This window comes from Lampetra planeri, chromosome 18 (assembly GCF_965212315.1).
Source record: "Lampetra planeri chromosome 18, kcLamPlan1.2.h2, whole genome shotgun sequence".
NCBI lineage: Eukaryota > Metazoa > Chordata > Hyperoartia > Petromyzontiformes > Petromyzontidae > Lampetra > Lampetra planeri.
This window is the reverse complement of record NC_136124.1, coordinates 7,971,535-7,998,771: the sequence shown is the minus strand read 5'-3', so window position 1 is coordinate 7,998,771 and position 27,237 is coordinate 7,971,535. Positions and strand designations below refer to the sequence as shown.

The 27,237-nt window shown below is 52.0% G+C and overlaps 1 protein-coding gene across 8 annotated transcripts in view; it reads left to right on the top strand.

Annotated features, from left to right (window-relative positions):
- The first annotated feature begins 14,792 nt into the window (after nucleotides 1–14,792).
- LOC144723595 (uncharacterized) overlaps nucleotides 14,793–27,237 on the top strand; it is a 128,352-nt gene continuing 115,907 nt past the window's right edge. For 5 of the 8 annotated variants that reach the window (XR_013586232.1, XR_013586233.1, XM_078602453.1 and 2 more), the window contains exons 1-4: nucleotides 14,794–15,094; nucleotides 16,127–16,347; nucleotides 19,418–19,496; nucleotides 21,015–21,562. Coding sequence is in view for 5 of the 8 variants with exons in the window: in XM_078602453.1 (XP_078458579.1) it covers nucleotides 16,279–16,347; nucleotides 19,418–19,496; nucleotides 21,015–21,562 (696 nt within the window). In the remaining 3 variants the exon portion in view is untranslated. Of the gene's footprint in view, nucleotides 15,095–16,126; nucleotides 16,348–19,417; nucleotides 19,497–21,014; nucleotides 21,563–27,237 lie in introns of all 8 variants that reach the window. The other 3 variants (XM_078602456.1, XM_078602455.1, XR_013586230.1) reach the window with 2 other exon arrangements.

Sequence of the window (27,237 nt, the reverse complement as noted above, 5' to 3'; positions counted from 1 at the left end):
AAGACCCAGCGTCTCAGGAACTGTTCGGTCCAATTCCCCCCCCCAACCCACCCACTCCCTTGGCCACCAGTTCTGAGCCGGCTGCAACAGGCGACCCAAGTCTTTCTCTTTAGTCCGTCCGTTGCCCGTCTGTGGAGGAACGCGGCCCGCAAGGGACAACGCGAGGAGTCCTCGTGGCGCGAGGAGAGGGCTCCCGTCTCCGTCGAACAATGGCACGTGGACGAGCTCACGACGCGCCCTGCCTGGCTTCGATCTTCAGCGACTTGGCGCTGCCAAACAGGTTCCGGCTGCCCGCCAACAAAGCGGCCTGCACAGGTGGGGCTCAGGCGACAACTCGAACGGTGGGCGCGCTGCGAGACGGACGGCGAAGACCGCGCGTTGTCAAAGACGGAGACCGAGCGGCGGATCGAGGATTGATGCCCGCATCCCACACACAACGGGGCTGCTGCCTGGCTCGGCGCAAACGCCCCATTAGCAATGCCCCACCACACGCAACCTGCCCCCCCCCACCCGACTGTGTTGCTCCCGTTTGTTCTGCCGTGCGGATAGAGATGGGGGGGGGTGGGCGGTGGTGCTGTCCCAGGAGATAGAGCCGGCAAACTCCTGGATCGAGCCTGCCAACGACACCATCGCACCGCGGCAGCGTCCCTAACCACGCAGCGTTGCTCGCTGTGGGCTTTTTCCTTTAAAAAAAAAAATTCGATGCTTCTGACGGCGCGGACGCGCGCGCGCGCGCGCGGTTCTAATGGGCGACATTAAAATGGCCATTTCCTCGGCGAGAGCACAAAGCGGGCGGATGCGTCCTGCTTCGCGAATTGTTCACGGCCGGCGGTAATGATCGGTCTCCATTTACCGCCACGTTTCACTCGGTGAACAGAATCTTCGGGGCTCGGCTTTCAGGATCTTGAAGCTGCTTATTAAGACGACGCTCTTTCAAGTGCATCCCCCCCCCAACACCACCATCCATTCACGGCAATCCCGCGTTCTGCCAGGCAAATCGAACCACCTAATCCGCACCCACGGAGCACACGGAACAGCTGCTATTTGCCGTGAGCGCGCTCCGCCCCCGCCGCTCCTTGGCACACATGATTATCTCTCGACGACCCTTCGCCTTGAAAGCCAGAAGGGTCCTCGCGACCTGGACCACAATTAAACGGAGGGGTGCAAGCGCAACCCCCGAAGTTGCAGTGCTCGCGCCACCGTTGGGCGGGAAGGATCTCGGGACACCGAGGGAGCTCCGGAGAGGCCCTCTCTACCCCTTCTCGCTCGCCAGGCGTCTCGTAAAGGGAAGGCTGTCATCGCACCCCACGTGACCTGCCGATCCATCGACTCGGGTGCCCCCCTTTACGCTGCCGGGTGGACAGCGGCGGTGTCGGCATCGAATACGCGTTGCCATGTGTTCGACTGGCGCGCAGGGACATTGAATCGTCGATCTCTCGATCGCTAGTCCAGTACGCTGCTAATCATTACGTGTGTATGTTGAACTTCTTTTGCACCGTACATAGCCAATCGTGCTAATCGAAGATGCTGGAGAAGGACAACAATCTAAACACTAAAAGTAGCTCCAGAGAAATGAATTTTCAATCTCGAGTTAAAAGTGCCAAAAGCTCAAGTGCATTTCCTAACATCGGAAGGGAGAGCATTCCAGACGGCCGCAGAAGCGCACCTGAGAGCGCCGCCAGATGCGGTGACCACCGCCTTTGCTCGATGGCAGCAGCCAGAAGCCGCTGCTGCTGCTGCTGTGAGGATGACCACCGGAGGAATTGGCGTGATGATGGTTCATGTTCCTTGACGAGATCAGCGACGTGCTGCGGTTCATTTGTGGCACGCATTGCCCCATGGCACCAGCATCCCACGTTCACATTTCGAGCAGGTGACGTTGTAATTGCTCCTGCTGCACTGTTGTCAGCCGTGAGCTTTGGGCCTCGATCCACATATTTTTATTTATTTTAAATGCACTTTCTACCCTGTACACCCGTCTAAACAAGACGTTCCATATGTAGGGGTTATCCAGCTAAACCATTTCAGAAATAAAACGTTTTCTTGATTTTGGCTTAAATTGTGGTCCATCATTTCCTAGGCAGCAACCATCTGTTGACAGAGTGGATGTAGCAGGCGTGATTATCATCAGCGGGGTCTTTCTCGTCTTTTACAGAATTGGTTGAGCAATAATTTTACAAAATTATTTGCCACGCTGTCGGTCATAAATCTCCGAGTCAGCTAATTAATCAACGCGTGGTTTACGCGTGCAGTGGATTAGTTCAAAAGACATCACAGGCAATGCCATTGGTGCCGCAACACCCAGCCATTGCTTCCTTCCCTTTGCTGAACAATTCAGCTGCTGCATGGTCTGCAGCTGGCTGCCACGAAGTGCCGTCCGGCTTTAGGGTCAGGCACCAGACTCACCACCAGCCTCGCTCGCTCGCCCAGTGTGTGGCCTCAGCAACGCGCACTCGCTGCTCCATCCTGCACGTCTGTAGAATGCACCACGTGGCAGGCGCGCGCACGCTGTTGTACCAACGCAACACACCACGAGCACCCGCGCCACAAGAAATAATTGATCAGAAGAAGGAGGAGAAGTGGGTAAACACGAGCCTCGAGCCGCTGGAACATGCCGTGCCAGCAGTCGAGTCCTCAACTGCTGGCCGCTGGGGTGGGGTAAAGATAAAGGCGGTCTCGCTCGCTGTGCGGCTCGCTGTGCGGCTCGCTGTGCCGCTCAAAGAGTCCAAATGTGGTCGCTGCAGAAGGCGCTGTACAAGTCGAAAGGCCCGCGTTGCTCTGAGATTGACTCACAACGGATGAAGGCCAGCCTACGCCGTGGCAGTCACGGGGTGTGTGTTGACCATACTTCACCACGCTGGTGAGTGCGGGTTGGTGAAGGGAGCACGCATTGCCTCGTCTCTGTCTGAATGTCCCTATCCAGTGTGGCTCCCCGTGTCCACAGGGCACTCTGATCTATTTTACCCGGCAAGGCAGTGCTCCGTCGAGGAAGTGGTTGTTTAATATTCTGCACAGAGAGAGAGCTATGTGGAAGCACTTGCCCTTGCAGTCTATGAGGCCATCGGGAGGATCTGTGTGTGAGTGTCGTGGGGAGCGGTGACGTAGGGGTTAGCGCACCGCACGACGAACCCGGCAAAACCGAGTTCGATTCCGTCCTCACGGCCAATAACAGCGACGGATAATTGAATAGATCCTGGGCCTCCTCTGGGTGAACTCGGCAATTAACGAGTGCACCCGGCGTGGTGTGTAAACATCAGCACTTGGGGAGACAAATGCGGCCGGGCGTGGCATTGGCCACCCCCTCCGTGTGCCGTGTCGGCCTTCATCGTTGCTTGCTAACATCACTTGCCCTAAAAAGGGTGTGTATTTGTCTTTGCATGGGGGTCTCTGTAATGAGCTGCTGTCGAAACGCGCGCTCGCTGTTTCTCTACAGCGTCTCGAGAAACGGTCGCATTTAGACGCTGCTCTAATTAAATCCACATTCAATCCTAAATCGAGCACAAATCACGGCTTCGTGAAACATAATTGTCACATTCCACGCGAGCCCTTCTCCGGTGGGGCACCGATTCTATTCGTGTTTGCTGGCTTAACGCCACTAATTAAGAAACACACGTACACACACACCTTTTTAAAAAATATATGAATAACCACGCAGCATTATATCGCATTTTCGAAGTCCGGGTGTAGCTGTCAGAGAGGGACTCCGCACAGCCTTAGTCTGCTCTGCTCACTCACCGCAAATATTCACCGAGAGGGTGATGGTGGTGGCGGTGGTTGTGTGGGGACACGGGCAGTTTTTGGGATGGAAGCGATGGCGACTAATTAGGGGATTAGTGCCTCCTCCTCCACCAGCACAAGGCGGTGGTCAAGGGGAGGGAGCAAATGGTTGGGAGCTGCTCTGGGGGGAGGAGGAGGGGGGGGGGCAGGCTGGGCTGTGTGTGTGCAGGGGAGGGGGGGGGCGCTTCAAACGACCCCGGCAGGCACGACGACGACGTTTCTCGCGGGCCCGAACAAAGCGGGCGCGTTACGAGGAGGTCCCGTTGTGATATTGGAGCCGGCGCAGGTGAGGGGCGCGCACGCCGGGCGCTCCGCTAAATCAGAGGGCGCGGCGGTAATGAGGCGGCCCGAGACGCCTCCAGTTTCTGCGGTCAAGGCCAGCGGGGTTATTTATTTATTTAAAAAATTGCGTTTAATTTCGTGGTCGGCTGGTCCCGGGTTGGAGGCATGCCCACTGCAGGGTCGCTGGGCAGGTGCGGCAGGCGGTGTCGGCGGGAGAGCGCGTGCACGTGTGTATGTGTGTGTGTACCCTGTGTGTGCGTGTGCACCTACACACACGTGTGTGTGTGTACCCTATGTGTGCGCACCTACACACACACGTGTGTGTGCACCTACACACACGTGTGTGTGTGTGTGCACCCTATGTGTGCGCACCTACACACACGTGTGTGTGTGTGTACCCTGTGTGTGCGCACCTACACACACGTGTGTGTGTGTGTGTACCCTGTGTGTGCGCACCTACACACACGTGTGTGTGTGTACCCTGTGTGTGCGCACCTACACACACGTGTGTGTGTGTGTGTGTGCACCTACACACACGTGTGTGTGTGTGGGGGGAGCGGTAGTGTAGCGGTTAGTGCGCTGCGCTACGAACTTGACGACCCGAATTCGATTCCCGCTCACGGCCAACACCAGTGACGATTATCCGAACCGGTCCTGGGCCTCCCCTAGGTCGACTCGGCCTCAAATGAGTAATTGGTGCCATGTGTAAACATCGCCACTAGGGAGACAAAGGCGGCCGGGCGTGGTGTTGGCCACCCACCCCCTTCGTGTGCCGTGCCGGCCTTTATAGGTGCTCGCTAACAGCACTTGCCCCTACAGTCTGTGATGACTTATACGGGGGATCTTTGTCTTTGTGTGTGTACCTACACACACACGTGTGTGTGTACTTTATCTGCGCTCGAAACTCGGTGACCTGAGTTCCATTCTCGCTTACGGCAAACATCGGCCACATATCTGAACCGAACCTGGGCCTCCCCTAGGTCGACTCAGCTTTAAATGTGTACAAGGCACGGCGTGTAAACATCGCCACTGGGGAGTCGGCGAGGCGTGGTGTTGTACAGCCACCCCCTCGTGTGCCGTGCCGCCTTTCAGAGGCGTTCGCTCACATCACTTGCCCCAACAGTCTGTTAAAGGCGTTACGGGGGATGACTTGTACCTACAACACACGTGTCTGCGTGCGTCCACTTACACGTGCAGGCTTGTGTGTGTGTGTGAACGCATCCGTGCGTGTGTCTACGACGGTGCACCTGGAGGCAAGAGAGCAGTCGTACGCCGCAGTCCTGTTTCATTCGTCTATTCCTCAAGCAACCCCCCCCTTCTAGAGGATCCCACACAACGTTGTGGTGGCACAGGAGGAGGGAGGGGGGGAGGGTAGCGACTCCACCAAAGGGCGCTCTTCAACTTGCTCCGCTCCGCGTGCGCCCCAGCGCCTTTTCAAACGGCAGCGAGGAGCGGCTTGCGGGGAGTGTCCGAGACGAGGGCCGATTGCCCCCCACGCCGCGTCCAGCCCGGCCGGCTTCGCGTCCTCTCGGCCACCGCGCGGATTCAACAAGAGCACACAACGACACATCGAGGACAGCCTCCACCGCCCGCGCTCCGCGATGGACACGCCTGGCTCACTGGGGGGAGGTGGGGGCTGGCAGTGAGCATGCCCCCCTCCCCTTCCTCCGGATGAGCGGCGCTGTTCTCCCCACCCCGCACCTCGTTTCACGCCTCTCCCACCTTCTCTTTGTCTGCCCCAGAGCAGTGCGGTGGCCGCGGATGGCCATTTGAGTGAAAGTTTGAAACATCATCACCTGGCAATGCTGCCAACATCGTCACGCATCGCCACGCATCGCCATCGCTTCCTTCCTTTCGCCACACATGGCATCGCTTGACCTGTTTGCCCTTCGCAGCCTCCGTCAGATTCGTGCAGTTTCAACTTTCGCTCAGTGGCGGGGTGGGGGGTCACTCGTTCTCCTCTGCAGCCCCCATTGTCTGGAACTCCCTCCCCAACGGCGTCCGTGCTGGCGACTCCCTGCACTTGCACAAGTCCAAGCTCAAGTCTCTTGTGTTCTCCTCTGCCTCTGGCTGCAACAAACATGTTCCCGTCGTGTTCCTGCACAGCGGCTTGCGACGCGGTAAGACGATGTGGCTGCAGTCGAGGCCATGGCGATGAATGTCCCCCCCCCACCCCCCTCCACCATTAATTGGTTCCCCCACCCGCCCCCCACCGATGGCTAGTTGTGTTTTATATCTGTGACACTTTCATCTTGGAGTGATTATATCACTCTGGAAGCTCCTGGATTAGAGACGGACAGGGACGTGAGTCTCAAAGGGCCGTCTTTGTTTAGACAAAAAAAACTACGTTTCTCTATAACCGTGATTATAGACGACCGGCTGTGCGAATGGGAGCGGTAGTGTGGTGTTCAGCGCGCTACACTACGAACCCAGCTACTCGAGCAGGATTCCATCTCACGGTCAAAATCAGTGGCGAATATCTAAACCAAGCCGAGGTCTCCCCGACGTCGACTTGCCCTTAAATGAGTACCTGGGGAGACAGCGGAGGCGAGTCGTGGTGCATGGCCATACCCACCCCCTCGACCGTCGTATCGCAAAACCTCCGTAGGTGCTCGCCAAGAGCACTTGCCTCAACGCCACCAAGAGGCTACACGGGCGATCTTTGTCTTTGTGCGCGATGCGAGCGAAAGCGGTTCGAGGGGGCAACCGGCCGCCACGTGTGGGAATGCGGCGATGTGAGCGGCACAGCAGTTCCAGAGGCGTGCAGGTGATCGGAGAGAGGATTTGTTCCCGCTCGCGTCCCTGCGACACGGAGACTTCAGCCCCCGTCGTCTTTACTCTTCATAAGCGGGGCTTAGTTCCTCACTCGATAGATTCGTGGTGGCTGCTTAGGCTTGCCCTTGGAGATTACCGGTAGTTGGGGCTCGAGCACGATGTGCCCATGATAGTACTCCTACACTCGTGTACGCTATGTTGTTATAATCCTATGAGCGCGTTTTGCACACATGAGACGCATGGAATCGCCGCTGTTGTCACGTGTCAGTCAAAAAACTCAAGACACCAGAATGAGTTTCGTGCGCAAGAGTGAACTGGGGCATTAATTTGTCTGCAGGGGCGATTACTGCTGCTGTATAATCGCAACTGAGCATTATAAGCACTGGATGTAACCATAACCAATTTAGCCAAGTCGCCACAGGTACTAGCCCTCCCACTGATGTTAACCACGCCAGCCACAGGTACTAGCCCTCCCACTGATGGTAACCACACCAGCCACAGGTACTAGCCCTCCCACTGATGTTAACCACACCAGCCACAGGTACTAGCCCTCCCACTGATGGTAACCACACCAGCCACAGGTACTAGCCCTCCCACTGATGTTAACCACACCAACCACAGGTACTAGCCCTACCACTGATGATAACCACACCAGCCACAGGTACTAGCCCTCCCACTGATGGTAACCACACCAGCCACAGGTACTAGCCCTCCCACTGATGGTAACCACACCAGCCACAGGTACTAGCCCTCCCACTGATGTTAACCACGCCAGCCACAGGTACTAGCCCTCCCACGGGGCCAGCCTGAACCAACTATCGAAGCAGCCACGAGCGCTGGCCACTGTCACCATCTGTTCCCGTTTCAGTGTCCGCGTTCGCGGTCTCTCTCAGCAGCGCTCAGGGCTCCGTGAATGAGCTCAGCTGTGGCCCAGCGTGTCCCTCCTTCTCTAAACACGGAGCCCCAGCTCGCATTCGCCGTGCAACCCAGAGGGGAAGCGTTGCAGCTGACAACCTCCAGGATTTGTTGCTGGATAGAAGTCGTCTGCCCTCTGTTGGGGAGTGAAGCATATGTTTTGTTTTCAAAGTGGAAAGTGTCTCCAAGCCAAAGTAAACATTGAGCAGTTGGCTACTTATAATGGCCCTGATACAGCGGTGGGAAGTGCGCATTTATATGGCAAGGGTCATTCTGTCGAAAGAATAATCACCGTTGTTTTCCCGCAAAGCGGTAGTCATTTTATCGGCCCCTGAGGAAATTATGTGCTGAAGTTGACCCTCGATCAGGATTTGAATTTGGAACGTTTCTAATGGCAAGTGAGTCCTTCCTTTCCTCTTGTCATAGAAAGTGGTGATTTCGGAATTGTAGAGCCATACGTTTCACCAAATGAATGTATAACTTTTTGTGAAGTTATTTAGTAAGCCAGTAAGTCAGCTTTATTGATCACACACCAGTCGACATACCTGGCAACCCCTTATCAGTCCCTGCCTTATTACAGACCAATTCAGACTTTATTGGTCACCCCGTACCCCTTATAAATCTCAACGTTCATCCTACAAAGTCCCATCACAAGGACGTGAAACACAAACAAATAGACACATTTTTTTGCCCGTAATGAAACGGCTGTACGCCGTATGGAACTGAAAACTCAATTTCGCTATACAAGAACACGGGTAAACCGTATGGGTTGACAGGTATGAGTCGATGTCAGCGACAGCAGGTTGAGCCCAACTTCATCCTCATTAAGAACATCAGACAACAATAGCGTGATATTTTATAAAGCGCTTGTCACGAATACAGCACTATCTAAACGCGGCTACAGAATGCGTAACGCGCACAGCCACGGAACAATAGAAAGGCAGCCAGAACCGGCACCAAACACCCCCCCAAGCTCTACAGTCCTATATTTGGATGTTTGGCCAACTCCAATGATGAGTGTTTATACTTGAACCAGCCGAGTATAAACACCCATCAGTGTTCCCGCGCGACCCCTCTTTAGGGATAATATCTGTCGAAGCGGCTCTCAAGTTTTAGTTTTAATCTGATTTCTGAAAAAAAACGTACAAATGTTTAAGTGGAAATGTTTTATAGCCTGGGGGATGTCTCCACCTGCTGGCTGCCACACCCACTGCTGGCTTTACCCAGAGTCACAGCCACACTATTTGGCTGCTGCTGCTACTGCCACAATCTTTTCTCGTGAAAATGTATTCGCATTATTATCATCAGCCATGGTCAATCCACTGGTGGATGAAGGCCTCCCCCAGCCGCCGCCAACACCACCCTCATGATCCAGCGATGGGGTAATTCATCGGGCACCTGTACATGAGCTGATTCCATCGCTCCATCTCCTCGTTTTACATTCCCTCGGACTAAATATTAAGGGACTAATATGTAATAGGGTTGGAGTCGTGGCACAGCGCTGAGCGCACTGCACGATCCCGGCCACGGCCAACATCAGAGTGATATTCGAACTGATCCTGCCTCTTCCACACCTTCGCCAGCCCACACTTGATGCACCTGGTGAAGTATGGTAAAAGATCCTTCATGTCCTTAGGTTTTGTCGGTAAAGTCACGTAGGTAAAAAATTCTAATTAATAAAAGTAAAATAAAAATAAAATAAAAATCACGACGTTTCGGAGGCAACACAAGCTTCCGTCTTCAGGTGGAACCGTCACAGCACGATAGCTGTATCAAGTGATAGGGTTTTTCGGTAAAGTCGCGTAGGTAAAAAAATGAAATTAATAAAAGTAAAATAAAAATAAAATAAAAATGACGACGTTTCGGAGGCAACACAAGACGGAAGCTTGTGTTGCCTCCGAAACGTCGTGATTTTTATTTTATTTTACTTTTATTAATTTTTTACCTACGTCACTTTACCGAAAAAACCTAACAATATGAATCCTTGCAGTCACGAAAGCTTCAAATCTAGAATCCTTCATGTCCAATATGGCGAGTGGAGGCCTTCATGCACCAAGGGATTGTCAAAGGGGCTGTAAGTTCATGATGTGTACACTACCGGGAAGCAGTGCCGAATTATCCTCGTAGCAAAAGTAGCTAGATATGCTACGGGCCCCGTACTTTCAAGGGCCCCGCGCTAAATGCTTTCAAGCTATCGATTCCAGTTCAGCGATTCTGCACTTACTCTATTACTATAGTACTATACCGCCTTCAACTTTTATGAACGACTGGGTGGTTAAGGTTAGCGATTTGTCGTATTAGGGGCCGTCCATAAATGACGTTACGCACCTGGGGGGGGGGGGTCAGACATTTGTGACGATGTGTGACGAGGGGGGGGGGGGTGAGAAATGTGACGTCACATCAAAATGCGCAACTTTAAATAAATATAAACAACACGTTCTACTTAATTAAATAGACTTTTTAATACATGTGTTCTCCTACAACATCAGATTGCAGCGCCACATTAAATACGCACTACAATGACAATAGTTTAAAGCGATTTGAAGCATGTTTTTTTTTGGGGGGGGGCAGAGCTTTGTGACGTCATATTTGAGGGGGGGGGCTGACTTTTTGTGACGCCGTGTGACGATGGGAGGGGGGGGGTCAAAAATCGTCCAATTCTTTACTATTCAAATTACAAATGTGTGTTTTAATATTTTATGTTGTTTTTAATTTAGGGCTCCTTTATAACATTTGCTACAGGTCCCACACTAGCTTAACCCGGCACTGCCGGGAAGCCAATCGTGGTTGTCCTATGGATTACACCGGTCCCTGCCATAGGAACGTGGAATTCTCACCACTGAATACCCTCAGGTGAGCGATCTACACAGTTTCACCTTCACTTAAAGCTTTTGTGACTGCAGGAATTCATATTCTTTTGGTCTTTCGGTAAAGTCACGTAGATAGAAAAATAACAAAATAATAAAAATATCACGACGTTTCGATCGCAACACAAGCAATCGTCATCAGGTGAGACAATTGCTTGTGTTGCGATCGAAACGTCGTGATATCTTTTTTAATTTTTTTCCATCTACGTGGCTTTACCGAAAGACCCATAGAATATGTTATTCCTGCAGTCACGAAAGCTTTAGGTCAAGATTATGCTCTGATAAAAACATTGTCTTTGAAACTTATTGGCCTACACCAGACAGCCTTCTTTAGGGCCTGGTCTCACAAGTGTAAGACCAGAGGACGCCAAAAGGCGAACAGCACAAAGACGAGGCACTATCAGAGCATGTACAGTATAATATAGCTAGTCACCGTGAACGAAAGATGCTCTGATAGTGCATCGTCTTTGTCTTGTTCGTATTGCGGTGTTCTATGGTCCGACACTGGCCAGACAAGGCCATAAAGAAGTCGGTCTCTGGAGTAGGCCAATCAGTTTCACTGCATTATCAGAGCATTGTTTGCATTTAAATTTCGATTTAAAGCTTTCGTGACTGCAGGAATTCATCTTCTTGGTTCTTTCGGTAAAGTCACGTAGAAGGGAAATAATAAAATAATAAAAATAAAACATAATAAAATAATTCTCACGACGTTTCTTTCCGACAGACCTGTTCTTCACCTGAGGATGGCTGCTTGCGTTGTGGCCGAAACGTCGTGATAATTATTATATTATGTTTAATTTTTATTATTTTATTATTTCCCTTCTACGTGACTTTACCGAAAGAACCAAGAAGACGTTGTTTGCATGTTCACCACAAGTACGTGTAGCTAATGCAGACGTGATTCCTTGCAAAAGGTTTCTATTTTGTGTGTTGAACATCTTCACACCACCTGTTTTATTGCCAGAAAGGGTAAAAAAACACCTATTCTTGTTTTTTCATGAAGGAACGTGGCGACTGCGCCGTTCTAGCAGGGCACTCTGCCTTGTGTTCAATCGCAGACACTGTGGAGGCAAGGCTTGACGGATCGTACAAACTCTGCGGAACCACCAAAACCGGCTCGGCTTTGCGGTGAGTGAAAGATGGCGGTACAGCAAATGGATGTAATGCGATAACATCATCTCTGCAGATCTTTGGGTGCTACTCACTCAGATGTATGAACTTTCTCTGGATACTCCATTTTTTGTTACCCACACGCAAATCCTCATCAAGCACAATCCCGCAAAAAAAAAGTCGCGAGACTCAAAGTCTTCCCTGGATAGAGGGCATTATTGTGATTCATATTTTGACTCTGCTACTTAAACTCTCGAGTCCCGAATAGAGAATGCACAATTGTTCATGTGCTTTCATCTCTTTGTCAATTCTACCGAGTGGGTTGTCGCTGCTGAGTTGTGTTTTTCGGGTTGTTGTTTGGCATGTTGTCAGACCTTTCGCATCACCTGCTCGGAGCCATTTCTGGATAGTGCTTTGGAAGGGCAGCTGCAATGCACAACAGGTGCTATAGGCTACGGGGTTACGTTTTGGACAGCAGAGGGCAGTGCATCTCTGCGCGTCGCCCACACAGACCAGCGGAGGTTACGTCCGGTCAATTAACCCCGACAGCCCTCACGGCGTGGAGAGGCGCTCACTCATCCAGCAGTGGAGTCACAGAGACGGCCCCTGCTTGCTCGTGGCTTTTCAATGAGAGCTCGTGCATGACAATGGGAGCAGCTACACGGCGGGTGCGACAAGAATGCAACACCAATACACTGCACTGTCGTGAGAGAAAGAGAGAGAGAAGAAGAATGACCCCCGCATAAATGACCTCACACTTCCTGACTCGACATTTTTTTTAGCCCAGGAGTCATTCATCACGGCCTTAATAGTACAAGCGCACAACACACAGTATCGATCAGCCGCTTGCCTAATAAGATGAACATGGAGCATTACATCTGAGCCTGGCAGTCGGTTGGGACGACGCGTGATGATGGATGGATGCGTGGGTGACGAGGAGGGGCACTCCGTGGAGAATGGTCGCACCTGGCGCCACCAATGCGGAGTTGGCATCGCACTTTGGGGGCCGCAAATGAAACCCGAGACGATCTCGCAGGATCGACAAACGTGTCCATCGGCCTTCTTCGTCGCCACCACAAGAACGACTAAGCCGTTGTAGGACCATCAGCCGACGCTTATTGCGGGGGGAAATGTTTTTTTCAAGCAGGATTGGTTTTGAGCGGCAGATCCTCAGGCCGGTTTCTACTTTTGAAGGTGCATCAGCAAGGGCGTGTGAGCCGTTACAGAAATGCTGCTGGGTAGGTTGTGTAGGCAAGGGCTCTTAGTGTAGTTTGTGCAGCTCGGAGTAGAAGTGTTCCCACTCTCGCAATGATGTATAGGCTATTCTATTGTTGGCCATATCTGTATTAAAATTGCTTAACACAAAAGCTTTCACGACCAATATCATCCATAATAGAGGGTTTTTTTTGTTAGATCGCGTAAAATGTAAATGTGTCGTGAAACCCGCCACCACCCGACACAGCCAATTGGTAAGATTTGTCACGTACACAGAACATGCCAATTCATTACTAGTACAGCACACCGGTGTGTTGGAGAGCAAATCCACATGTCAACAACATTGTCCACAACATTTTGATGTGTGCTGTAACGAATCGGCGTGTTCTGTTTCCGTGACAATAGGAGTTATATGATTTGACATGCATGCGAATTGTATTACAAAAATATAATGCAGGCTGTTGTGTAGAAATAAGACCGAGACACTGTGGTAGGCAGTCCTACCGAGACGACGAACAGTGCAAACGAGCCAGACAGAACGAGACAGACAGCACAAACGAGATACAGAACAAACAGCACAAACGAGCCAGGCAGAACGAGACAGACAGCACAAACTAGACAACCAGCACAAACGAGTCAGGCAGAAGGAGTCAGGCAGTACAAACGGGCACGGTGAAGACGGACACTGGGAGGCGGACAGTGCTCGCTATAACACAAAGACAAACGAGAATCGATTTATTGAAGCGTGAAAAGTTTTGCGGGCTTTCTAGATTGTGGGCAATTCGTCGCAAGCCTCCAGCAAGCCTGGGTGGCCAGGCCAGGTGAGTCTTGCCGTGGTGGGGGCTTCGGGTTTCAAGTTGACAGGCGACTCGCTTTGGGTGAGGTCCAGGTTCAAGTTTGGCTTTGAGTTTAGTCGCACGCACGTGGCATGGCCACGCCCGTACGTGACCTTGCCAATGCTGCCCTTGCCTCCTCGTTTGACTTGCATTCAATCGGTTGACAGCACGTATGTGTGTGGCTTGATCGGTACGTCAATTGCATATGCAACACAGTCTACGTATCAAATGTAAATGACTGCGATGATGACTGGGGCATTGGAGTAATTTATGATGATGATATTCTAGAAGGGCTAGGAAGCTGAAACGTGGTCCATATATTGCTGAACCGAATACAATAAAAAAAAAATTCTCATTGCATCCAACACACATTTGAGTCCAATAAATACATATTATTCGTCGAGAATGTTTGACCGCTGTGTTTTCGAAGCTAGTTAGGCCTGCGAAAGTTTGTATCTGGAGGTGACGAAAGGTGTTAGATCAGATTTAAAATGTGAAAACCAATTGTGTTTACATTTTTGAGCTCTCAAATATTGTAGGAAGTGGCATACACTGTACAGCGTGTTGTTTGCGCCATGACGCGCTCTGTATAGTTTGTGCATAATACAGAATACAGCATGTATATAATGTACGACTTATACATGCTATCTTTATGGAGTGAATGTGTGTACATCATGCATTATACGTGCATGTATAATACACATACAGACATGACTTCATGAATATTTGGTTGCACGTATGTGTGAGTATATCAGGCACGCAGGCCGTGTGTAGAGTCAATGTCGCGCGTGCATGAACACAGGATGTGCGTTGGCATGTATGCTACACGTGTGTTGCGTGTATGTATCACCTGCGTGCGTGCATGTATACTCGTGCTCATCATCCGCGCGGTATGTACAGCGTCACGCGCCCGCTGCACGTGGCACGCCGGCTACACGTGTTGCGGTGTGCATGTACATCATCACATTGGGTGCATGTATATAGTTTAATAATGAATGCGGTAGTCCGCCCGTCGCCAGTGCTCTGCGTATCGCGAGAGTTGGTTGCGTCCCCTCCTCCTCCTCTTCCTCTCTCTCTCTCCCCTCCCAACACCGCCCGCTCACAAAGGCGGCGTCTCACTCCCACCCCTCTCGTCTGCGTCTCTCTCTCTGTCTCTGAGCTCCCCTCGTCTCTGCTCGTATCCTCTCTCCTCCTCCTCTTCATCATCATCCTGCTGCTGCTCTTCTTGCTGCTGCTGTAGCAGCAGTTGCTGCTGCTGCCACTATCCTCTCGCGCCGTGGCCATTACAACGAGTCCGGCCTGGAGGCTGTGTCCAGGGTGCGTCTCTCTCTCTCTCTGTGTGTCTTTGTGTCTACGTCTGTGTCTCTCTATGTGTCTCTGTGGTGCTTCTCTGTGTATGTGTCTCTCTCTCTGTGTCTGGGTTTCCGTGTCTCCGCTCTCCGTATGCCTGTGTGTGTGTCCACGTCTGTCTCTGCGTGTGTCTGTGTGTGTTTCTTTGTGTCTGTGTTTGTCTTCGTGTCTGTGCGTTTGTCTTTGTGTGCCTGTGTGTCTGTGTATGTGTGTATGTGTGCCTAGACAGTATCTCTGCGTTGTTAGCTGTATCTTCGTGTGTGTGTCTTTCTCTTTTGTCTCGAAGTATCGGCGTCTCGTGTGTGTTTGTGTCTGAGTGTCTTTGCCCTGGTGGCGGTGTCCGTGTGTGTCTCTTTTGACAATCTTTGTGCCTGAGTATATGCGCGTTTTCCTGTGTTTTTCTGTCTTGCTGTGTCTCTCTGTCTTGCTGTCAGTCTCTTGAGTGTCTGTGTCTGCGTGTGTGTCGTGTGTGTCTCTCCACGTTTGTCTCTCTCCCTTGGCAAATGTGCACCTCTGCGTGTCTCCCATGTCTGCCTTGTTGTCTATCTACTCGTGCCCCTTTGTGTCTCTCGAACTCTGCGTTTGACACCCTTGTTGTTGTAACTTACACAATGGTGTTTGTCTTCTCTGTGTGTGCCCTACTTGTGTGTTTATGAGTTCCGCCCTGACTGCGTGCGTGCGTGTACATCATCCGTCTTGTTTTGTAATCATAATCCCAGGAAACCCTCGCTATCCGTGCAGAGCATCCCTGCGTGTGTGTGTGTCTCTAGTTATTGTGCCCACCCCCGCGCCTTTGTGTTCCCTGCCGTGATAGTTGTGCGTATCGCTTGTGCTCGTGGCTGTGTGTACTTCTATGGGCAAACACGGTGTCGACAAGACCGCCCGGTTGTGTCTCCATCCGTACGCGTGTGGCCATGTCGCTGTCTCACTCCCCACGTGTGTCCATCCGCCTGTATCTTTTGTCCTTGCGTGACATTGCTCTGATGATGCCCGTTACAGGAAGCGGGCCGGGGGTGCAGGGCTGCACTCATGTGCGAAGGGACGACACGAGGAGGACACCTCGCCCGAACATCATCATCATCATCCTGTGTGGACACGACGCTCACCTCGTGACCCCGTGACCCCTACGCGGGGGTCACGGCACCGGCGCGATGCTCCGGGTGCTCACCAAGAGGCTTCGGGCTCAGTCGCTGAGCGAGCCATGGCCTGGCTCCGCCAAGGTAACGCCAACCAGGGTCCCCTCCCGTGGAACTGCTGCCAAATCGTAGTGCCAAAAGTTTGGGAGCGGGGGCCAGCGAATGGGACTGGTGTCTGGACAAATCCCGTTATCCGTTGACAGATAACTTTTTTCCTAGAATGCGTTTTTTTTTATTCGCGGATTAGCAGAGTGGCCCAGATGTGTTAGCAAATTAATCCCATGTCTCGTTTATTTTTGGATAAGTTATCCAAATGTGGTCTCGGAAAGCACTAAATCCGCATTCTTTTTTTGTTTACAGATAAGCGGAGTGACCCAGGCATGGTAGCAAGTTGATTTAATTACCTGTGATTTTTGTCTGCGGATTACTTTGCGGATATCAGGATTATATTTCCATGGACATACACGGATAACAGGATCAGCGACTATCCCACCCCTGTTTATGAACGTCAATAAGCGGCTGGTGGGTGGCTACACGTGGTGTGTGGCGCCATGATTAGAGCCGGTGACTCACAGTCGGAAGTTTGCGAGCTCATATCCTGCTTGCAGGCCGACTCGGCTCATCGCACTGCGGCTCCGTCGTGGTAAATAAAATGGTGCCATGTTTGTGGGAAGTGCCGTCTATTGTCTGGCACTCGCCATATACACGTGGAATTTCCACCCACTCATTTAGGGTCTGTCGGTGAACGTGAGCACTTCCCCAAGCTTGTTCGAGCAGAGACATTTAGGTTTTTGGCTTACCTTGAGACAGGTGCGTCGGGACGTTGGAGTGGCATGATTACAGCATTCACTGAATAATTGTTATTCTGCATAAGAATTTAGTGTGTGTGTGTGACCATATGGCTCAATCTCGCCAGACCTGGGAAGCTCAGCCGGGTTGTGCCTGGACATTGCTTGGATGGGTGATTCCCAGATGATCAACAGTGGCTGCAGAGTTGTGTTACTGGACTTTCCGCAGAGGCCAATGGAGCAAAAACCCACTTGTTGTTGTTCTGTGCTGCGCACAGCCTTCACCAACCCGCACCAGGCAGTGTGACCGGTCAAATAACTCCCACCGTGGGCGGGGGTGGTGGAGGGGGGCCTCATCCAGCAGTGGCTTGACAAAGTGGGCTGTACACGTGCGTAGGAGCTTCCTTCACCCTTCCGCTTGTGTAAAACTTGACGCTAAGACAGGCCTCCACAGAGCCGAACATTAAACTTTGGACAATTGAATGTAAAAAAAACATTCTTCAACCACCCAATGTACACACGGTTATTTTCTTTCCCGCGGCTCGTAATTTATTGCCCTGCCATGACCGTGCCATTTCTTTGTAGACCCAAACTGGTGCTGTACAAAACCAGCCACGCTCGGCACGTGAATGTGTTGAAGCGCTCGTGACAAAACACAGATACTTCTGCAGGCTTACTTACTCCGTGCACTGTACCGTGGCCCATTGCTGTGAGTTGTAGACGCACACAGCACGCGCGCACACACTGAGCGCGCCTCTACAGCCCACACACACAGGCGTGGCGGTGTCGACATCATTGTCCCATTCATTGAGTTTCCAAAAAGGCTTTTTTTTCACCTACAACTGCTCGACCCCGTGGGTCAAATTTGAGATACTGCATTGTACGATCAATTCTCAGTTATCTCCGGGGGGGGGGGAAGGTGTGCGGGGGCTTGGTTTGGCCCGAATAAATCAGACACGATCATGAAACTGATTGTAAATGTTGTGGCTTGGCTCTCCAACACACCGGTGTGCTGTACTAGTGACGAATTGGCATGTTCTGTGTCCGTGACAACCCTTACTAGTTGGCTGTGTCGGGTGGTGGTGGGTTTTAACAACACATTTATTTACGTGATCTAACCCAAAAAACCTATTATGGATCCAACTATTACATAAATTTGGCCTGAATAGATATGTATTGTTTGGCTGCATAGAACAGGGGTGAAGACGCAAAATGCATGCTCTGTTTTTATTGCCAATTAAAAAGTTATCGCTTTACTTGCCCACGTGTTTGCGGGCACCGAGTCGCAGGCCCTCGGTGAGCGAGGAGCAGCTGGTTATAGAACTGGCTCGCGTGTGGGTAATCCGCAACCCGGATAATCGACCACCACGCGGAGTGGCTCACCAGTGACCCGGTGTGAGCAGTGTGCCACCTCTTACGCAGCGAGAGCCAGCAAGCACAGCTCTATGTGCCGGGCGTGTTGTTGCTGCTGCTGCTGCTGCCTCCTAATCAAATAACCAAAACGACGATAAAACACGTTTTGATTTTGCTGCAGGGATGCAAATGTTCCTTGCTGTTGGTCAGTCTGCTGGAACCTTCTGGGGGTTACGCTGATGGGAGTGAGAATGTGGAGGCTGGAGGAGGAGGCAGCTGCTCCCACAACCTTTGGACGAGGGGGGGCAACTCACGTGCTGCACCCTCCCCCTTGAGCGGCGTTTATAGGCTCCCTTGGCTACCTGCCCTCTCCCGCACGACCACAAAACAACTCGTACACGACGGCTAATGTTGGAGGAGTCCAGGCACGTTGATTTGTTTAACCGTGTGAAAACTGAAGAGCGCAAGGATAGGTCTCATTTACAACAGGGACTAAGGTCACCAAGATGACAGACGCTATAAAATGAAAACATTTGATTACTAACAATAACAATGAAAGCATGACTGGGGGCGCACAATATCTCCTTTTCGGTAGAGTCCTGCATTTGGGATGTTTGGCCAGTTCCCTTGAGGAGCGATTGGCACTCTTGAATTGGGATTGCAGCTTGTCCCCGCCACGCATGCACGCACACGCTTGAAAAGAGCCATGTTGACGTCTTTGAGGCAACGGCCAAAGCGGGGGGGGGGGGGGCCCTGTCGCCCTGGCACTTTGCCCCAGCGTTGGTAATGGAAACGTTGGCGCGTTATCGCCAAACGTCGAGGGGGCTAAAGGAAACGTTCGCCAAAGCGAGAATCGGGAAGGTGGGGGGGGGGGTTGGGAGTTGGCGTTCCGAGCGTTCAGGAAAGTCGATTTTTCTCGACGCGAGGGTGGCGGAAGAGGGGGCGATCGGCTTGCCAGTGGATTTTGTTGGACTTTGAGAGAGAGACGGGTTGGTGGCGCTGCTTTTGTGCAGGTGACGTGCTCCTCCAGCGACGAAGATGAGACTCAGGACTCGGAGGATGAAAATCAGGAGCTGGCCCTCATCGACAAAGGTACCGCGATGGTGCACGTGGCTGGCACGCGCGACGCTACACCTAAACGCGGCGGCATGCGCCATCGTCCTCGCGGGCCGGCATCTATCCACTGCTGGATGAAAGCGTCGCCGGAGCCGCAATCCTTCGCGTTCCTGCACCACGAGTCGATTCACTCTGCCGTCTGTCACCACGCTCCTCGCGCGTCGAATAGCGTTGCGTCTCCCTTGCGTTTGCAAGGTAATCCTTGCCAGTCACTGATTAATTGAAATTATGTTAGTTGCTTGGTCACTCACTATGATGAAATTGTTCTTTAATTATATTGTAGAATGTGTATTGGTTGCTAATGCATTGTTCATTGTGAATGCGTTGCTGTAATTGTTGATTGCTAATGCATTGTTTATTGTGAATGTGTTGTCGGTCGTTACTTTATTGTTAATTGTTGTGCATTGTTGACCGTTTCAGGTCATGTTGATATCAGGTTTGTGATCGCTAGTGTTTGGCTTGCTAGTTGTGATGGTTTTACCCGATGTGCAGTCTTAGCTAGGTCCCCATTGCAACGGAGCCCTTTCGGTCTCAATAGGCTCTAGCTGGCTTGGCTTGAATAACGAATGTTGGTACAAGAGCGCCGCGTGCACTGCCGTAGGCCACAGGATGAGCCATCAGGGGAGGTGCACCGCACGTGCGTGCAAACCTGCTACAACTGCCTGGTGTTGTGTTCAGTGTTTCCCTGAACTCTAAAAATAAAAAGACAAAATACCCTTGTGTGTTTGCCAAGTGCCAGTGAGTGGAACGTACCGAGAGGGGGGTGAGGGGAGCACACAATGATTGCGATACCAGGAGTGGTTGTGGGGAGAAGAGGTGGGAGGCGTTTCCTTGGCTGCTCCTTTTTGGTTTGGCCACTCGAGTTTTTGGTGACCGACCCCACGGGGCCGCAAGTTTTGCCACCAGCGTCAGGGCACAGGCCTAACCCTGGCCTAACCCTGGATGCAGCCTTCAAGCAGTTCCCACACTCATCCCAGCTGGTTATATAAGGTAAATTGGAGGCGGAACCCTTGACAGATCTCCATTTCACCGTGGTACTGTGTGCCAGCGGTAGGCGAGGCATATCATTGCCTTTGTGGTCATGGTTTGTTTTGCAGGCATATATGTGTGTGTGTTTGGGGTTTAAAACATTCCTTGGCTTCACCTTACAAGTGTAGCACTCTCTCAGCTTAACCGCTTCAACATTTACAGTTGTTTGGACGTTCGAGCACGGGATGGTAATAATATTATCGCTTGTTCCGCCCGTTCGAGTGAGGTGGCTCAGCAGCGCTCTGAGCTGGATACATTGTCATTGCGAATACACGGACATGGTGGGAATGATTTATCTTATAGTGGCAGCACTTTGTGTTTCTGTGTGCCGAAGCCATGGGAACTGGTTTATCAACATTGCTTGCAGAAAAAAAAAACCCTGACTATTTAATTGAATGTACTTTATACCCACGGCAAAGTCATCGGCGCGGACTGACGATGTCGTCCGGCCACGTGCGCGTGCAGAGCACCGGCGGTGCGGCGGAACGGGAGTGGCGCAGGCCGTGCACCATCAGTGGGAATTCCGCGCGGTCTCGCGGACCAGCTCGGCACCGGAGCGTCCCGGCTGCGAAGACGACCCCGAGCGACCTCCTGCGGCGGCGGCGGTGGCAGCGCCGGCGCCGTTCACCGACCGGTGCGGGTGCGGCACGGTCCAGCGGCCCCAGTCGCTGCCCGAGAAGCGCAAGCGCGCCCCCGTGGACATTTGCTCGAGCGACGACGAGGTGAAGGCGCTGTGCGTCGACGCGGGGACCGGCGGCTGCGGCAGCGGTGCCATCTTCGGACCGCTGCCTCCGCAGGCCGAGCAGGACCCCGGGTGCGAGCACCCCAGCGCCTTCAGGCCGATCCAGCAGAACGAGCAGGACGGCGCGTGCGACGCAGTGCGTGGCGGCGGCCGATCGCAGCAGACTCTCCACCACCAGCAGCAGCAGCAATATTTGTCGCCGTGCAAGCGACTGAGGCCGGGCTGGGAGCAGGCGGCCAGGCCCAGCCTCGACCTGGAGAAAATGCAGCAGGTGAGGCGGGCGCGACGGTCCTCGTGGTGTCGTCGTTATCGTCAAAGTCCGTTATACAGGGTGATCCGTTTCTAGATACCCCACCGATTTCTAATGACCCCATCGCACTTTTTTTCTCAACTTCTGATTGGATATTGTGACTGGGATGGCTCGGTAGCCTACGGTGAGTGCTACACGGTGTAATAAGTGCATTTCAGATTGGTGGGAGACGTGTGGAGGCTTTGAAACTAAACCAGTTTTTTTCTGTTAGTTTCTCAGTGTTATTTTAGTGGGCTATGTAAGAGTATCTGTGGATCACCCTGTACAACAATGCAGGAACCCTTTGCTTCTGGTATAGTTCTCTGCACGCAGAGCATAGTTCCCAGAGGCAGACTGTACGGATGAGTCTGAACAAGGATGAATCTGATCCACAGTTGTCCGTCTCTTTATCACCGATCCTGTCGGTCACATTTGCTCAACTTGGCTTAATGGTGCCCAAAGTCAAGAGGGGCACGATGCACTTGCACAGGAACGGCTGATGGTTTTTTGCACGATACATAAAGTCTGAGTGCTTTCTACACATTTCCTATGGGTCGTTTGAAACCTACTCAGAGCATCCCCCAGGGCACTCTACAATTAAAAGCACAACCCCAAACACTCATTTGGCCGATCAATCCACCTAAAAAATAATGTGAATCGGACTCATCGTGTGGGTTTATATTTGATCTATAAGATTCGAATGTGCCAGCAACAGTCCTGGTGCGGCTGCGAGTAGAGTTGCAGTGGAAGGACCGGTGACGCCTTTCACCACGCCTCACCACGCCTCACCACTTCTCACCACGTCTCACCACGTCTCACCACGTCTCACCACGCCTCACCACGCCTCGCCACGAAACCCCAGAGCTGCTCCCACCAAGGTGACGGTGGTGGTGGTGGTGCTGCTCATCTGCTGCTTACAGCCCCAAGCCAGTAGTGGCATTTCCACGTTCCTATGACCAGGGCGTCCTGGTGTCTGAGCCATTGGGAGCCAGAAAGAGAAACATGTGGCGTTCAGGTGTCATCGTGGCCGTCAATAAGAGTTATTTGGCAGGGCACGTCGCTGGAAGGGGCGACCGGCCGCGGGTGGAGACTAACGACGGAGTGGCAGTCCAATCCGAGTGGACGCTGCTGAGAGGACGTCCGCCACGATGAGCTGGAGCGATGAAATCCGCCCGCGTGCAGCTCATAGGTTGATTGTTGCATCGCCAGACCTTCATCCAGCATTGGAATGATCAAGGTCAATGGTGGTGAAAAGCACGACTTACTCTAAAGCGGGTACCTATCTTATCGGCCACGGAGGGATTTAAATTGCTCCAAATTCCTTTCCGCCCGGTACGAAATGTAGGACTCTTAATGGTTTAATCGACGCTCGTGTTTACTATGCCTGTGCGTAACGACCAGTTGGGCGAAATTAGTACCGTAGGGAATCGCCGACGGGGCGCTTGGTAAAGCCGAGTGGAGCCGCCGCCATCGTCGTCGTCGTCGCGAGCGAGCGAAATCCTTTCGAGCGAGGGCAGGTGGGTGCACAAGCGCCCAGAGCCCGCGGCGCCTGCTGGTTTTATTTGCTTGTAAAGCCCCATCATTTCCAACGACCCCTATCTCTCTCCGGGCACTGCTGGCTGTAAATTAAGTTTGAGGGGTCTCCTGCTATTATATTGATGGCCATCTATAAAAGCCCAAAGCGTGAGCTCGTGTTAGTTATGTATGGATCGGCAAATAAAACGGTAATTAAAAGATACGCTGTGTTGGACACGGTAAAAAATATATGAGAATTTGACTCGCCGTAAAATATCTTGCAACACCGCACGTAAGTCCGTGGAGGTGATGTGTACCCTATTCTATAGATTATCAGAAGCTCTGGAACGTAAGAATTAACCACCAACCTGTGCACGGTGCCAACATCGTGATACAAATCTGGTCACAACAACAACAGCCACCGAAAGTGGTGGCAACGTCACCACGGCGCTTGTGCCATGCGAGGTCCACTTGGAGGTCACGTTAAGTGTGGAAGGCTGGCTGCGAGCAGGAAGTCACGGGACAGACCCAAGGTGGTTATGGGTGTTTCTGGCTGAGATGACTGGCGGATGCACCACCTGTGTGCTCCCCAGTGGAAAATCTGGTCACACAAAAAAAACACACACCCACCCACCCAGCTTTTCCTTTAAAACACAGGGGAAACAAATGGGTCTTAACGGCCAACGCTGAAAAATATTACATCGTAGCTCAAAATGTGTTTTTGCATGATGTGGGAATAACTGATCTATTTCTGACACATCTGCCAAAAGTCAGAAAACGTCAGCGTATTCTGACAGAACAGTCGGTAAACAGAAGCAAAAAGAATATTTACGCAAATTAAATAGCAGAACTTGTGGTTTCGTGGCTCTAGCCAGTGACCGGGTGTTCAGTGGCCCAACGTTACCGTCCCAATGGGAGCTAAATTCAGTGTGTTGTGTGCGTTCCGCATGTGTGTGTGTGTGTGGTTTGTGTGTGGGTGCGGTAGTGTAGCGGGCGTTCGACACTTCACGTGGCCTCAAGGTGCACATAGCCTGGCACAAGCGTCGTGGTGACGTCACCGCCACTTAGTGGCGAATGGCGGTTGTTGTTATAGCGGTTAGCGCTCTGCGCTATGAGCCTGGCAACCCGGGTTCGATTCCCGCTCACGGCCAACACCAGTGACGATTATCTGAACTGGTCCTGGGTCTCCCCTAAGTCAACTCGGCCTCAAATGAGTACCTGGTGTGGTGTGTAAACATCGCCACTGGGAAGACAAAGGCGGTCGGGCGTGGTGCTGGTCACCCACTCCCTCGTGTACCGTTCCGGCCTTCATAGGTGCTCGCTAACAGAACTTGGCCCTACAGTTTGTTATGGCTATACGGGGGATCTTTGTCTTTGTGCATGTGGGTGTGTTTGTGCATGTGTGTGTGAGTGGGGAGCGGTGGCACAGTGGTTATCGCGCTGCTCTAAAAACGGAGCGACACGAGTTCGATCCCCGCTCAAGGCCAACGCCAGTGATAATTATCTGAACCGGTCATGGGTCTCCCCACGGTTGACTCAGCCTCAAATTAGTACCTGGTGCGGTGTGTAAGCATCGCTGCTGCAGAGACAAAGGTGAGGTGTTGACAACCCACCCCCCTCGTGTGCCGTTTCGGCCTTCATAGGTGCTACTCGCTAACAGCACTTGCCCCAATGGCCTGTTAATGCTACACGGGGGGAGCCTTGTCTTTGTTTGCACACGAAACTGTGGCCAACCTTGACCAGGGTGTCTTTATGGCATTCTGTGCATGTGACTGCTGGCCTCCTCGTGGTCGTTTCTGTTGCCCGTTCATTGGATTTAACCCTTTAGCCCAGTGGCTCTCAGCGTTTTGGTGCCGTTGCGGTGGCCCCCCAGTCGACACGCTTGGCCCACGTGCCCTCCCCCCCCCCTCCACCGCCCCCACCCTATTCCCACGACCTTCCAACCCCTGCGCCCCCCAAGGTTACTCAGGCCACACTACACAGAGAGGATCACATGTCCCATAGCTCTAGTCAACGCGGCGTCAGTAAGGCGCGTGTTTCATGTCGTACGTTCGTGTTTTTTGTATCAGTAAGCACGTGTTTCATGTTGTGCCTTAGTGAGTTTCATCACCACAACGTGGTGCTGACGTTAGCTCCGCAAATTCGCGGGGGCCGCCGCTGACCCACGTGGTGCATGTCGCGGTGAAACAGTTGCCGTGAACGACGTGTCGTGGACAGGTCTTCGTCTAGCAGTGGAGTGATAGCCACCGCTACAATGCGTAACAAGGGTGAGTGACCCCTGGGCAGGATTGGAATTAGCAAACGTGTCGTTCGGAGCCGAGTCCCCGTGCCACCGAGCCACCCCAACCAGTTGATTGAAGGTGTTCATCCCACCGGGTGCCACGGCGCGAGAGCGAGCGGCTCGCAATCGGAAAGGTTGCGAGTGCAAATCCTGATTGGTGGTCGACTCAGCCCATCGTCTCCAAAGGGTCAATGAAACGACTTCCACCTCGTGGGGAAGTCAACCAGTGGTTGTCCCATGACTAGACTTTCTCCCACCGTAGTTACAGAGGGGTCAAATACTTATTTCCCTCATTAAAATGCAAATCAATTTATAACATTTTTGACCTGCTTTTTTCTGGATTTTGTTGTTGTTATTCTGTCTCTCACTGTTCAAATAAACCTACCATTACAATTATAGACTGATCTATTTTTTGTCAGTGGGCAAACGTACAAAATCAGCAGGGGATCAAATATTTGTTTCCCTCACTGTATGGGGAATTTTCACCACTGGCTCAGGGCTGTAAACAGGAGGTGAGCACCGCCTCGTTGCTCATTTGAGCAGCAGGAAATCACCCTGGCTTGACCGTTTGACCCTGACTAATACACAGCGCCGCCTGGCCAGACCTCGTGTGTAAACAGCGACTGCGAGCGCACGTTAAAAACACAAACAGAGGGAAGGAGGAGGAGAGGAAAAGAAGAGAAGGGAGAGAGAGAGAGAGAAAGTGTTGACGCTGACATTTTTGCTTCAAGGAAGTGTGAAGGCCGCCCTGCTCGTGAATTCCGCGGCAGAGCGCATTTGTAGGTTCGGGTTGATTGCCTCCGCGGTGCTCAGCGCCTGGAGATGAATTGAGGGCAGAGTCCACAGCCAGGAAGTCGTCGTTGTCCTCTTGCGTGGGTGATGCTGCTCTGGGGGCCTGAGATGTGGTGGAACAAACATCCGCGGCGTGATTCGCATTGTGCATATTCTTACCGCCGCACGGTTCTGCGCTGCTACGTAACTGTTCTGCGCTCTGTGAAATGTCACGATTCGGCGTCACGATTTGGGGTCACGATTCAAGGTCACGATTTCATGCAAAAATTGACTGATTATTTTCATGTCCAATTTGTATTGCTACATTGACATTCTTAATTCCCAGAGCTGGAATGGATTGCCAAATTAAGTGAATACAAAATGTAATATCATGGGATTTATGTGCAGTCATGAGTGACTGGGCTGAGACCATTAACTAATTAATGTACTCTTTGCTTAATCACATCTAATTCCCTGTGAGTTTGTGGGTCTCTGTGTAAGTCGTCTGTGAATATCTACATCAGTCTGTGTCTCTGTGCAAGTCTGCGTAAGTCTGCGCAAGTCTGTGGGTCTGTTTTATAAATCTGCGGGTCGCCGGTGGCTTGGCTGAGACCGCCAACTCGCTCCGCTTGAGAACCCGGTTCAATCACGTTGTGGCTGAAACCCAGATTCAGGTACAGCGTCTAGGCAGCAGTGCCGGCTCGGTGTCTCGTTGAGCCCTGAGCCACCCCATTGCCACCTCTCCCAAGTGAATTTCAATCCAGCCCAGAATACGTCCTGTTGTGAACGGCGGCACTTGTCGTTGTTTCGGGAGTCGTCCCTCGGCCTGTTGAGGATTGCACAGAGCTGCCGCACAGCCTGGGCCCTTGTGGATCTGCAGTAACGCTTTGCCGATTATATATCAGCAACGATTTGTTCATGTTTCACGTGAATGTCCCCTTGACACTTTAATTTATTTAACTTAATGGGATTTTCTTTTTCCCCTTCGCTTAAATTATACAACTGGGAATTATAGAAACAAAATGGGGAAAAAAACCGTTTGTTAACGATGTTGACTCTTTGCCAGACATTAGTTGTGCCGTAATTGAAT